Consider the following 14,665-nt stretch of genomic DNA (forward strand, 5'->3'; position numbering starts at 1 on the left):
TCGTCTTAGTTGGGGGGGGAGGGGGGGGGGGTGTTCTAATTCTAATTTGAGTTCAATCCAACATTAACTCTCAGGCCTTAAGCAGAACAAGTCCTGCCCTATTTTTGCCGCATAAAAGCTTTTAATTTACGTCGACATTAATCGACTAATTAGGAGGCGCCAACAAGGGTGGGGGGGGGGGGGGGGGGCAAACGGGTGTTTTCATCCTCATCATGAAACTGCATCTTTGACTTCCTCTGAATTAACATAATACTAATCAGGACTTCATCTCCGATTATGTAAGCCACTTCGTTGTGATGATGCTCGCCTTTGAGAGCTTCTTCTTCTTCTTCTTCTTCTTTTTCTCGTTGGCGGGACAGAGAGCCGCCATAACGGGCCTTTCGGAGGGCACTCCCCACCATGTTTGATAAAGAAGAAGAGTTGCGTAACCTTTGTGTATCAGGAAGATTATTCCGGATTTTCTCTTGTATATTGAGAGCCTTTCAGTGAAGGAGAACTCAGGAATTAGAAACTAGCTTGGCGACCAGAAAATTGAATTATTTGCACAAATATACAAAAAAAAAAATGACCTTCAGATGTCCGTTAATTGTGAGTCTACAGGCGACACAAGTGAAAAGCAGATATCTGACGGTAGGATTCTGAATCTTGCAGCATCCCGTTTCTCCCGGGGTGTTATTTCTTTATTTTTTTTCTCATTACGAGGGAACGTCGATTACAGGAATGATAGCCTCGTCTGCCGTAATTGACCCGTAGCTTCAAATTGACACCGTCTGTCTCCACACAGACGTAATGACCTTGTAATAAATCGGCGGCGCGGCGCGCGGCGGGCCCACGACGGAGGCCGCGTCGTTCAATCCCGGGATGGAAAGTTGGGAGAGTTTGGACACACTATTCCGGATGCTTCCGCCTTATTATCCCGGCACGCTTGAAATAAACTGTACGATTCTTTTCACTCTGGGAACCACTTAGCGCGGCAGCCCGCTTGGAAATTATAGAAATGTAAATAGCAATTATGTTCCGGCAAACAGCCTCTCACGGCGAGGATTTCTGACCTTGTTCTCCGGCTCGGTAACACGACGCTAAACGTCTTTTGAGTCGCCGTCCTTTCCAGAGATGCAAACACGGGCTGATTACCGCACAGACTGTTTACCGAGGCGGAACTCGACGCAGAGGCTTTTATGGACGTTGGGGGGGGGGGCGCTTGTTTTGCACGTCTTGTTATGCACACATTAGATTCTATCCAAAGCAGCCCCCGTGACGTTCCCTGTGTTTGCCTCTCCAGAGCCACGACGGGCGCTTCGAGGTCCGCGGCCGCCACGGCAAGTCGGTGCTGACCATCAGCGGCGTGCGCCTGGGCGACCTGGGTCGGTTCGACTGCGAGGCGCTCAGCAGGATCGGCGGCCATCAGAAGAGCATGTTCCTGGATATCGAGTGTGAGCGACGGCATCGGCACTGTTCCACCTGTCATTCATTTTACGCTTTAAACGTTTGTTTCCGTCCAACTGTGGATTGTTTGTTTCAACGGACACCAAATCTGAACAGAAATTCTTTTTTTTTTCCATTGAATTCAAGCGAGTTCAGGGGTTCCAGGTAGCTTTAAGCACTTTGCAATCACAGTAACGAGAATATTATCACTTCCGGACGGCATGCTTTCTCCTCATTCCCAAAAGTTCTTGATATTTCATGCGAGGAGTCCGGAGCCATCTGGCGTACTTTACATTCGTTTGTAAGTCGGCGTCCATTGGGCAAACTGTTTATTCAGTCCGACGCAAATCGCCGGCCGTCGCCCCCCAGAGGGGAACCCGGAGAATTGGTCTTTAGTCACCATGCAAGAAAAAATCCGCAAAGCTCTTTGCTCTCTTGCGGAGTTCAAAAGTTCACCGCCGCTCGGTTCTAGTAATTCCTTTCATACTCTGTGCCGAACATTATAAACAACCGCCGTCCTCTAACAGCCCCTTGCAGCCACTCCGCCACACACACTGCCTCCACAAGGGTTAATTAGTGAGTGGATATCATGCATCCAGTTGGTTTTTTCTCCCCTCCACGCTGACAGCTTCCCCTGCTTCCCCATGAGTGTGCCCATTCCTCAGAGCTGGTTGTTGGGGGGGGTTGGGGGGGGGCTCTCCTCTGCCTAATGAGCTCTGGAGCAAAGATCTCCTTTTTGGCCTTGGAGTGATTAGGTTCATTATGAGAACAGCTCGCTGGCGTGAAGTGCTCCAATGGAAAGTTGTTGTTTTTTCTGAGCAGGGGTTGGAGAGCAGTGATTACACCTTGAAGCTCAAGCAAAAAAAAACCACTATAGATGTGCCGATACCACTTTTCTAAATAATAAATACAAGTACACACAATAACTTTTACTTTCTTCCTTGATACTGATACCAGTACTAACATTTAGCGACTTGTGATACTGAGTGCCAATGAGTACTCACCTTTAGGTACTTGCGATACCAAATACCGATACCAGTAATAATGTTTCGCTACTTGCCGATACTGAGTACCGATAACAGTACTAACCTTTAGTGACTTGCCGATACTGAGTACCGATAACAGTACTAACCTTTAGTGTCTTGGCAATACTGAGTACCGATAACAGTACTAACCTTTAGTGTCTTGGCAATACTGAGTACCGATAACAGTACTAACCTTTAGTGTCTTGGCAATACTGAGTACCGATAACAGTACTAACCTTTAGTGACTTGGCGATACTGAGTACCGATAACAGTACTAACCTTTAGTGACTTGCCGATACTGAGTACCGATAACAGTACTAACCGTTAGTGACTTGGCGATACTGAGTACCGATATCAGTACTGACCTTTAGTTGCATGCTGATACTGAGTACATGTATGTATACTAACCTTTAGCAACTTGCTGATGCCGAGTAACTATATGAGTGCTAACATTTACCTATTTGCTGATGCCAGTATTAAACTATTAACCAATTACCAATACTGAGTACCGATACCACTACTAAGTTTGAACTACTTTCCGATACCGAGTACCGATAGAAGCAGCTCCATGCCGATACCAATCACTGATACGAGTACTCATTAAATGTTATATAGTCTAATCCATACTCTATATCCAAACGATATGCAAAGGCTATTCATTGTAATACTCTCGGGATTGTATTGGGGATCATTTATAAGTACTAGATATGTGATACTGGAATCGGTGCATCCCTACTTTTTTCGAAGCGTTGATGGAGTAGTGATGCAACTTGACGTTTTCTTCCCCGTCCACTTTTGGGTTTTTTCCCCCAGAAAAACTTGTTTTTTCACCACATTTCTTGAGAAGTTGACATTTTGGAAAGTGGGGAAAAGAAAGGTCCGATGGCATTTTTGTGTAGGAGGGGGGGGCATAAACAGATGTGAACGTCTTTTTGTTTTCACAAGTCGACGCGAGTGGAGAGACGCGGCGTGGCGAGGCCCGAGTGAACCGTCGCCACCGAACTAATGAACTCATTTACTAAGTCGGTGCCGGCTGCGGGGGATAACAACGTCCTGGGTTGTGACAGAGAGCCGGGGCATCAATCTCTTTAATGGAATCCTGCGAGCGAGCACAAAACGAGCGTAATGCCTCTCCGACTGAGCTGGGCCCGGAGAAATCCGCACTCCAGCCCCGCCGCTGTGATCCTGCCATTACTGCCCCCTTTTTTTTTTGTATTTGCCGGAGCAAACGAGCTTCTGTTGGTGTCTTTTCTTCTCGGGGGGGGGTGGAAACGATGGTAATAGAGACTCACACACCTCGCGTGAAGTGGCTTCAGTCAAACATACGTTTTCTTTTTCCGTTGAGAATTGCGGAGGGGGTTTAGGGAAGCGTTCGTGAAATGTTTTATCGGCCCTCTTTAAGGAGTTTGTGGATCAAGTCTTGATAAAGTTGTTGTTTTTTTTTTTATCTTTGATCGTTTCGTACTGCTCCACTGAGTACCGATACGAGTACTAACCATTAGCTACTTGCTTATACCAAGCACTGATAAGAGTACTAATCTTTAGCTACATGCCAGTACCAAGTCCCGATTCTAGTACTAACCTTTAGCTACTTGCCTGTACCGAGTGCCGATACAAGTACTAACCTTCAGCTAATTGGAATTCCCGAGTTTCAATACAAGTACTAACTTTTACCAACTTGCTGACACCGAGTGCCGATACAAGTACTAACCATTAGCTACTTGCTGATACCAAGTCCCGATTCCAGTACTAACCTGTAGCTACTTGCCTGTACCGAGTGCCGATACAAGTACTAACCTCAAGCTTCTTGCCGATTGCAAGTGCTGATACCAGTCCTATCCTTTGGCTACTTGCCAATACCAGATAGATCTCGGGGGCTTGTGATGACTGTCGCTACAACCAATCAGCAAACAGCAGTGTTCTAGCTCCTTATGGAACCCGTGCCAATGTGCTAAGTATCTTAATAGGAAGGGTTCCGAACAGTTGGCTACTGTCGGTACCATCCACAACTTTAGTCAATGGAAGCCCACGAAAATGGGTCCAATACCGTACTGTTTGTAAATGAGGTGTGTATAAGAGTTGTTCTCGCTGTGCTTTGGGACAGACATCCCCAAGTTCCTGACCAACCACACCATCTACTACTCGTGGGAGGGGAATCCCGTGAACATCAGCTGTGACGTGATGTCCAACCCGCCCGCCACCATGCTGTGGAGGAGAGAGCGGTTCACCATCTCCGCCGAGGGGACCGGCAACACACGGGTGTACAGCGCGGACGGCAAGTCCGTGTTGGAGGTGGGTGCCGGTCCAGTGTCACAAGAACGACTTTAGGACCCCCGTTATGAAGCTGCTGCCACGTGTCAAGTGAAAACGCATCGTTTTTAACATTTCCGTTTTGAGAAAAGGTTCACGTTGACAAAGTTTGGAAAACTATGTCTGCTTCTATGGAAATACCAGAAACACTGAAAATTATGTAGTTAGAATGAATTTTTTTTGAAGTTGCGTTTTCTCCCGTTGCCACGGACACAGATTTGAAGCATTTTAGAAAGACACATTTTTAAAAAGTTCCACCTTGGGATCCGTTCACAAAAAGTTTCACTTTCAGTGATTGGGAGCACCGTTGCCGTGTAAACGGAGCCACAAAATGCAACGAGAGAGTGGATCGTCGTGCCAATGGGGATTTAGCCGTCGTCTCATGCCTCCAGATTGTTCTGAAATCTTGGGACGATCTGTTAAGTAATATGGATGACGGATGCGTGGCCCCAAAAAAAGTGGCACCATTTAACAGAGAAAATAGACCTTAAAGGGGTCATGTTATGCAAAATTCACTTTCTAAAGGTTTTCTAACAGTAATAATTGTCTTCATGCCTGGAACGACGTCCCAGAAGTGAAGAAAGTGTGTCCTCCCTCCCCCTGGCTTGTTCCAGGTTTTAAAAAGTGTGCTGCTCCAACCAGCCAATCACAAATCAAACCCTATATAGTGTCATCGGAGGTTTAGCCAATCACAATCAAGGTAGGCTCCTCCCCTCTGACTCCTCCCACAATTAGGCAGCTCTGCTCTGGCACATGGCGCAACGAGAGGAAGTATGTCCTCCTCTTCCCATAGATGGGCGGAGCCAGTCCAGCTCACACAGACACAGCAGATTCTGAACGCAGCTCCTCGGCTCCAATATGCAAATGGAGGGAAAAATCAAGGAAAAGCTGGATTTTGGGGGAAATAAACTTTGAACGTAACGTACCAACGAGATAAATGTGAAAAAAAATCTAGAAATGCCGGCTTATGTTCTTTTCCTCTCGCCTCGTCCCATCCAGGTCACTCCCATGTCGGACAGGGACTTCGGCCGCTACAACTGCACAGCCAGGAACAACATCGGCGTGCGATACCAGGAGTTCATCCTGGCCCAGGCTGGTGAGTCGGCAAATCCGAGCCGGTTGATCGCCGACTTAATTTCAAAGTCCCAAAAAAAATGTGCGTCGTCAGGGCCCCGCTCGCCGCCCTCCTCCGTAACCCTCATACCTCTCTGCTAATGGTAATGGCCTCATTTGCAATTCTCAGGAAGATAAATTCCGCGGCAGGTCCCATCCCCGATTCAACCTCGCCTAATCTCAAATAGTGCCGGCTGATTTACCATAAACCCTCCCCCACCCCACCCCACCATCGCTATTTACTGAAGTACCCCCTAATTTACGGGAGCGCGGGCGAATACACAATAGTGCAGTCCAATTATCTTTAGTGCAGATTGAATTGCCCTGGCTGGGGAGGAAAGAAAAAAAAAAAAAAAAAAAAGCTGACCTGATATGTTGTCTTGCAGAAAAACAATGCAATTTTATTTTTTTTTCAAGTTATTCCGACACTTCAAACTCAGCAGGAAAGGCACCGGCGCAGAGTAGAAAGTTGGAGTTGAGCGCCAGCGTCGTGTGTAAATGTTTAAAGTGGACACGTGGAGACGGACTCTCAGGCGGAAGGGCAAACGAGAGATGCCGCTGAGTGATGTTCCACTTCCCCCGCCGAACCGGATGAATTACCGCCTTTTCACGTCGCTTCGCCGCCGTTCCTGCGGCGGTGATGTCCCGCGTCCGGCGCCATTATGAGTGATGAGTGGTGCAGAAGGCAGAGCGCCGGATTCAAAGTGCCTTTATCTTTTTGTACGATGTGTACGTGATGTTTTGATTTGTTTTCGCCAAACGACAGCGTGTCTGTTTTTTCGTTTTTTTTTAAATGACAGAAAAATAAATCATTGTAAAAACTCGCACAACCTCAGTTTTTTTCGGGAAAGCGTAAGGGCGATTTTAAATGTAGAATTCAAATAATAGTTATTTAAAAGCAAACTGGATTTTGTCACGATGCCGGCGTCAAATTACATGCGATTCCTTCTTATATCTTATATCTTTTCTGCATGTTAGCATCCGTCCATGATATATACGTGCATAGGGAGAACATGCAGACTCGACTGGACTATTGAGGCCGGTGTCAAATTACAAGCATATTGTGACCAAATGGATCAATAAATGAGAGGCGGATTGTTTTCCGTGGGCGAGTAAAGACGTAGAGACTCAAGAGAGCGGCCTCTGTGTACTTAGCTGCCATGACGACTCTGTTTCCAGACGTACCGTCGAATCCGTACTCGGTCCGTCTCTCGGCCGTCTCCCAGCGCCTGGCGACGGTCACGTTCATGAAGCCGGATTCTCACGGGGGCGTTCCCATCAGCTACTACCTGGTCCAGTACAAGGAGGTGGGGTCGCAGGACTGGAGGGACGTCAGGTCCCACAGCGTCCAGAGTAAGTAGCGTCTTTATTCGAGGTGTGTCGAAATGTGAGTTTACCCAAGAACACTGAACGCCGTTGATTGTTTTTGTAATGAAACCACACACACACACACACACACACACACACACACACACACACACACACACACACACACACACACACACACACACACACACACACACACACACACACACACACACACACACACACACACACACACACAGAACAATACGTCATGAACAGTAACAACGGGAGTACAAGGACATTACCACGGACAGACGACCAAGTTGGATTGTTGTTACGGTGACTGTCAAAAAAAAAGTGCCAAGTCCCAGGAGAACATGGACCGGGAGTCGTGGCACTGAGCATGTGCAGAAGAAATATTTACTCCAAACAGGCTAGCCGTTGGGAAAAGTTGTGTTTTCTCCGGCATCAAAGCGTTTTTCAAAAATGTGCGCAATGTCGCAGCAATTTCAGAAAGTTGTGCTTTACCTGGTTCCCATAGCGATGGAGTCGAAGCGCTTTGAAAAATGTGCATTTATTTTCCCCTCTTTCCAAAAAAGTTGTGTTTTCCCCCATTTCCACGGAGACATAGTGCTTTCAAAAAGTTGCGTTTCCCCCCATGTCAATGGAGCTGGTGTCAAAGCGTTTTTAAAAAGATTCTTATTCTCCCATTTCTGTGGAGTTGAATCGCTTTCAAAAAGTTGCATTTTTGCCCCCGTTTCCACAGAGATGGAGTTAAAGCATTTTCAAAAAGTTCCATTGTCCCCAAATTCCAAGAAGTCAAAGGACTTTCATGAAGTTGCTTTTCCACACGTCGCTGCGGAGTCAAAGAGATGGAAATGAAGCACTTTCAAAAAGTTGCGTATTCCCCTGTCAACCGAAGTTCACACCCCAGCAGTGCTAGGAGTCGCCAGAGACGGGTCTTTTTGAAAAATTCTCAAACATTTACGTATGCGCGACACTTTTAACAGAAATGTGACATAAACGAATTAAATATTGGCCAACAGATTTTATATATATATATTTTTTTAACTTTGTCGTTACCCCTTCGTCGTAGAACCGCGTGGAAAAGGACGAATCGCCGCGGCGATCAGCAGGCCCGACCAAAACCTGGAGGGCTTTTCACAAATATCCCTCATTTCAGAGTCAATTACAGGAAAGACGTGGCGAGAATTACCGAGCGGCTCGCGCCTCAACATGGGCAACACACACGCAACGTGATGAATTTCACAAAATTTGACTGTTTATTCCAAATTAGCGCGGAAATATTAAAACTACAAGCCGTCAAGTGGCATCGCGTAATCACTGCGACCACTTCAGATACTCTCCACAGAACATCCTTACACACACACACACACACACACACACACACACACAAAACCTCTCGACTATAATGAGACGCCTGGACGCGTTTCATTCCAATGCCTCTGCCCAAATTGAAATGTCTGCTTATAGCCGCGAATGAACCGAGCGCGAGCTGCAAATTGCTGGATTTGTTTCCAGTTTCCACCACTAAAAGAACTGCAAAAGCACCTATTACCGTTGGAGTATTTAATTTGACTGAGGAGGGGGAAAAAAAAAAAAAAAACAACTTTCACTCAAGCTCATTACACTCGCCGACTCTCTGCCGGGCTTTTCCGTTATGCAAATGTAATCTGGCGACGGTGGGATTTAAATAGGAATCCGTAATGCGGCCTGATAATGAGATTTCCTGTTTATTTCATTCAATAATCGGAGTCATTTACAGTAACAGTGGAGCACAAGGCCCATTCTCAATGTCCCTATAGGATTAAGACTCTTTATGATCCCTGACAGTCCTTTCATCTGGAAATTCCTTTTTTTTACTTTTACTTTGTGGTTGTTACTAAATCAGACAATCAATTCAGCTTTATTCCTAAAGTACCGGGTACTACACAGGCATTTCAAAGTACTTTTAAATAGAAAGTTCAAACAGGAGGAAACCTGCAGGAGCAGTTGGGGTTGGAGGATTGGACAGACTGCGTTGACCGTTTCAAACCCTGGTTGGATCAGTTGGAGCATTTTCAAAAAGTTGTATTTTACCCTCGTTTCCACGGAGACCGAATCGAAGTGCTTTCAAAAAGTCGAATTTTCCCCATTTACATGGGGAAATCGCTTTTAAAAAGTCGAATTTTCCCCATTTACATGGAGACGGAGCCAAATCACTTTTAAAAAGTCGAATTTTCCCCATTTACATGGGGAAATCGCTTTTAAAAAGTCGAATTTTCCCCATTTGCATGGAGACGGAGTCACATCGCTTTTAAAAAGTAGAATTTTCCCCATTTACATGTAGACGGAGCCAAATCGCTTTTAAAAAGTCGAATTTTCCCCATTTACATGGAGACGGAGTCACGTCGCTTTTAAAAAGTAGAATTTTCCCCATTTACATGGAGACGGAGCCAAATCGCTTTTAAAAAGTAGAATTTTCCCCATTTACATGGAGACGGAGCCAAATCGCTTTTAAAAAGTCGAATTTTCCCCATTTACATGGAGACGGAGCCAAATCGCTTTTAAAAAGTCGAATTTTCCCCATTTACATGGAGACGGAGCCAAATCGCTTTTAAAAAGTAGAATTTTCCCCATTTACATGGAGACGGAGCCAAATCGCTTTTAAAAAGTCGAATTTTCCCCATTTACATGGAGACGGAGCCAAATCGCTTTTAAAAAGTCGAATTTTCCCCATTTACATGGAGACGGAGCCAAATCGCTTTCAAAAAGTCGAATTTTCCCCATTTACATGGAGACGGAGTCACATCGCTTTTAAAAAGTAGAATTTTCCCCATTTACATGGAGACGGAGCCAAATCGCTTTTAAAAAGTAGAATTTTCCCCATTTACATGGAGACGGAGCCAAATCGCTTTTAAAAAGTAGAATTTTCCCCATTTACATGGAGACGGAGTCACATAGCTTTTAAATAGTAGAATTTTCCCCATTTACATGGAGACGGAGCCAAATCGCTTTTAAAAAGTAGAATTTTCCCCATTTACATGGAGACGGAGCCAAATCGCTTTTAAAAAGTAGAATTTTCCCCATTTACATGGAGACGGAGCCAAATCGCTTTTAAAAAGTAGAATATTCCCCATTTACATGGAGACGGAGCCAAATCGCTTTAAAAAAGTAGAATTTTCCCCATTTACATGGAGACGGAGCCAAATCGCTTTTAAAAAGTAGAATATTCCCCATTTACATGGAGACGGAGCCAAATCGCTTTTAAAAAAGTCAAATTTTCCCCCACTTCCATGTAGAAAGAGACAGACCTCTTTCAAAAAGTTGCTTTTATTTGTATCCCATTTTCTAGGCCATGGAGTTGAAGCACTTTCAAAAAGTATCATTTTTAAAAACATTTTTTTACCCTGTTTCCATGAAGGGGGAATCAAAGCGCTTTCAAAATGTTCAGTTTTCACCCCGTTTCAATAGAGTTGGAGTTGAAGCACTTTCAAAAAGTTGTGTTTTCCCCCCCCATTTCCATAGCGACAGAGTCAAAGTGTCTTGAAACACCTTTAACGTCAACGCTTAAGCGGAGTTCTACGGACTCCTGGACACCTGGAGACACACCCCACGCACACCCTTTTCGCAAACTTCACACCTCACTTGAGAAACCAGAAAGTCCACCTGTGGGTCTTTGGGTCTCTGATCGACACGTCGTCTCTTTGCAGCCACGGTGGTCCTGACGGGTCTGGAGCCCAACACCACGTACGAGGTGCGAGTGGCGGCGGTCAACGGGAAGGGCCAGGGGGAGTTCAGCCACATGGAGAGCTTCCAGACTTTGCCCATCCGTAAGTAACGGCCCTCCACATTTATCGTTGGACTGAAAGCGGAGAGGACGGGCGGAGGAAGGAAAAGCACAACCGGCTCGAGTTCCGCTTTGAATCCTCCAGGGGAGCCGAGTCCGCCGGCGGTGCACGGCCAGCGGGGGATGGGCAAGGCCTACCGGCTGGGCCTGGTCAAGCAGGACGACGGAGGGATGCCCATCGTGGAGTACATCGTCAAGTACAAGACCGTGAGTCGTTTTCTTCACGCTTTTGCAGTCGGAATCTTCAAATTAGAGCGCCGACGTTGCAAAATGACGTTGCAAGATCGATCTGGATCTACCGATACCAGATCGATCACAAAGCGCTAATATTGGCCATAATCCGATATCGACTGATCCCAATCGGAACTCCCGATACCCTACCCTTCGTCCAAAGTATCGGCTCGTGAGACGTAAAAGGGTGAGTCCCGGCGTGTACGCTCGTATCAAGCAGAAACCGTCGCATATAGAAGTATTGAGTCGCGCCGTTTTCAAATCGACGATTTTCAAATTGTTTCATCTTTGCTTTCTAAATTTCCTGTTCACTCGTTTGAGTAAATTCCAGTTGACCCGACGTCGTAATTCACAGTTATCGGCGCCCCGATTAGCTCCACTTCTAGAATAATTCTACAGGATGTGACCTTTGGCGCTGGAGGTAATGAGTATAACTGAAAGTACTGGGGATTTCTACTCCAGGTAATTAAACTGATTGACCTCCGGGTGGCGAAGGAAAACAAAGCAGTGCTGATGTTTTCTTTACAAAGACAGTCATTACATCTCATTATGTTTCCACTTATTTCCTCCTTAAGATTTTTTTTTTCTTCAATTGGCACAGTGGAGTTTGATTCCAGGCGGTGGAGTTTGCATGTTCTACCTTTATCTGGAAATGCAGGGTTTGGTTTTTTTTTTGTAATGAAGCTACTGAGCATGTGCACAACAACTATTGACTACGGTCAGGGAGCACATGTGCAACAGACCAGAAGCAATTTTAAAAAGTTTGTGTTCTCACCAGTTTTCATGGCGATGGACTGAAAGTATTTCATAAAAGTTGCTTTTTCTCCCATTTCCATGGATATAGAGTCAAAGCGCTTTCAAAAAGTTCCATTTACAGAAGAGTTGTGTTTTTCACCCTGTTTCCATGGAGACGGAGTGCGAGCATTTTCATAAAGTTCCTTTTTTCTTCCGTTTGCACGATGGGATTGAGGCTTTTTCAAAAAGTTATTTTCCCCTGTTTCCATGGAGACAACATCGAAGCATTTCTGCAGAGATGATGTCAGAGCGTTTTTCAAAAAGTGGCATTTTCCCACGTTCCAGAAAAGTTGCATTTCCCCACCGCCCATTGCCATGGAGTCGGAGCATTTTCAAAAAGTTTTGCAACTTTTATCTACTTTTATTTTCTCAGCAATCTTGATTGTGTTCTCACATTTTCTTTTCTCTCTTTTTAAATGTCTTAGTTTGTCCATCTTTTATTTGCATTATCAAGCTATTTTAAACTTTTTTGCTTGTTTACCTCCTTTTTTTTCTTAGGAGATCAGAGCTTTTTTTCATGTGCAGAAAAAAACCCAACTTTATTTCAATGTAATATCTGGACAAAAGCGACCCCCCTGACCGCCCCCCCCCCCGCCCCCCGCCTCTCGTCTCCGTCCCGCAGGACAAGGAGGAGCAGTGGATGACCAAGCTCGTCCCCGGCGCCAACGACTTCGCCATTCTGCAGCCGCTGCAGTGGAACACCAGATACGAGGTGGAAATCACGGCGCGCAACGTCAAGGGCCTGTCGGAGCCCACCTTCTACCAGTTCTTCATGCCGCAGAAACCCGACATCACAGGTAAGAGCGCGAGACAGGAAGTGCCCACACTTCCTGTTCCCGGCGAGTCTGTGAGATTGTTCGGTGTCGGCGGAAGACGAAAGCCTCGGGTCTGTTTCATGCTGCCTTTGCAGAAATGAGCGACGGTTTTATTTACCTTTTTGCTTTTTGTCAGTTTAAGTTGAGAAATACTGCCTCTGTGTCGCTTTTAGGCAAATATTCATCAATACATTACCGGTAAACTTCACACAACTTTCCCAAGTCGAAATGGACAAGTTTTTGATGTCCGTTTACACTCTGAGTCACTGAAAGTGCAACTTTTTGAAAATGGCTCCCCAAGGTCAAAATGTCTGTCACCATGGAAATGGGACGAAATGCAACTTTGTGAAAATACACCAACTCCCATCTGCATGGAAACGTTTGGAAACATACTGTGCTCCACTTCTTTATTTCAAAAAGTTGCACGTTCAGTGGCTCTGCGAACTATTGTCGTAAACGCTACGAAAAGTTTTCACAACATTGTCACGTAAATGGGCGTGTCACGTATCAATGAATATTTGCTTAAAGGGGCACGAAACCAGTATTGCTCAACTTGTACTGATAAAAAAATAAACAAAAAAATATAACCTCCAATCACCATCTGCCACTGGCCCTACCTTCTATAAGTAACTGGAGTCGCTTAGGAATAAAGTTTCACCAGCCTGGTTTTCAAACTGTTAAAATAATAATAAATAGAACGATGCGATGCCTTCTGGGTATATTTGAATCTTGTGATTCCTGCAGAAACATTGAGATCACACCAAGTTCTGCTTCAAAGAAACTCAACACACCACGAGTGAGGGGAAGAGAAAAAAAAGCCTCGGGGCTGCAGTTTTCTCCTGTAAAGTCTCCCTCTCTTCTTCTCCTCCGTTCCTTCTTTTCATTCTGCCGCCGAACGCAGATGTGGAGATCTTGTGCACTAAAACGGCGATTACTCTTTTACTGAACGTAAACGGAAAGTACCGAATCGCATCCACAAGGGTGGACGCCTGTCTTCAGGCTCCTGGACTTTAGGGCGTCTATACGTCACGGGTTATACGGTACGTAGCAAATGATCATTGAGACAAAAAAGAAAGAAGTTTCGATTTCCTGAAAGTTGAAATAGTAACAATGAAACACTCAGACGATTCGGTTCTCGGAGGCGTCGTACCAAACGACGGCCATTTTTTCAGACTTGAATCTGGCGAGCCAAGTTGTTCAGACGCTCTTCCCTTTGGATGGCGCGGATCTTTTCAACCCGGCACTGGATTGAGGATTATCTTCAAAAAATGGGCGACGAATGCAGTCGCTGTTCGGAACGTTCCGGCGAGGTGCTTGAAACGTTGTGGAGGACACTCGCAACAATGACCCCCAAATCGTCCGGGAACCCGAATGGCCTCCGCATGCATCGGACCTGAACCCCCAGAGATTCTTATGTCTTGAGGACTAAGTGTGTAAAGATAATCCAAAATCCATTGCCAAGTTGAAAGTGGCCAACTTGAAGAAAGAGAGCATCACGAGAATTGTCCAGTTGGCTCGCCGGACTCAAGCCCGTCTGAAACAAAATGGCAGCCATTTGAGCTGAAGGGTTCAAGTCCGACAAATCCCGTATCTCGTCGTCTTCTCGCACAGAACTCACACAGGTAACGAGAAAAGACGCGAGACAGCCGGTTCGATCTTTTTTTTGTTGGTTTTGTCATTTGCCATCCACGAGCGCGGTTTCAAAAAAGTGGAGCCACTTTCCAAACGGAGAAACGCTGGGTACTCTTCGATTGGCTGTCTTGTCTTGTTAGCGGGCGGCGGCACGTCGAGGCAAC

At 45.7% G+C, this 14,665-nt stretch overlaps 1 protein-coding gene across 1 annotated transcript in view; it reads left to right on the forward strand.

Moving 5' to 3' along the window:
- Window positions 1–14,665, forward strand: part of ncam2 (neural cell adhesion molecule 2) — a gene marked incomplete at both ends in the record, with an annotated part of 251,101 nt that overhangs the window by 221,807 nt on the left and 14,629 nt on the right. The window contains 7 exons of the mRNA XM_080520194.1: window positions 1,283–1,433; window positions 4,555–4,742; window positions 5,760–5,856; window positions 7,053–7,226; window positions 10,892–11,011; window positions 11,114–11,235; window positions 12,677–12,851. Of these exons, the coding sequence (XP_080376320.1) occupies window positions 1,283–1,433; window positions 4,555–4,742; window positions 5,760–5,856; window positions 7,053–7,226; window positions 10,892–11,011; window positions 11,114–11,235; window positions 12,677–12,851 (1,027 nt within the window). The remainder of the gene's footprint in view (window positions 1–1,282; window positions 1,434–4,554; window positions 4,743–5,759; window positions 5,857–7,052; window positions 7,227–10,891; window positions 11,012–11,113; window positions 11,236–12,676; window positions 12,852–14,665) is intronic.

This window comes from Blennius ocellaris, assembly GCF_963422515.1.
Source record: "Blennius ocellaris genome assembly, chromosome: 24".
In the NCBI taxonomy this organism is placed as follows: domain Eukaryota; kingdom Metazoa; phylum Chordata; class Actinopteri; order Blenniiformes; family Blenniidae; genus Blennius; species Blennius ocellaris.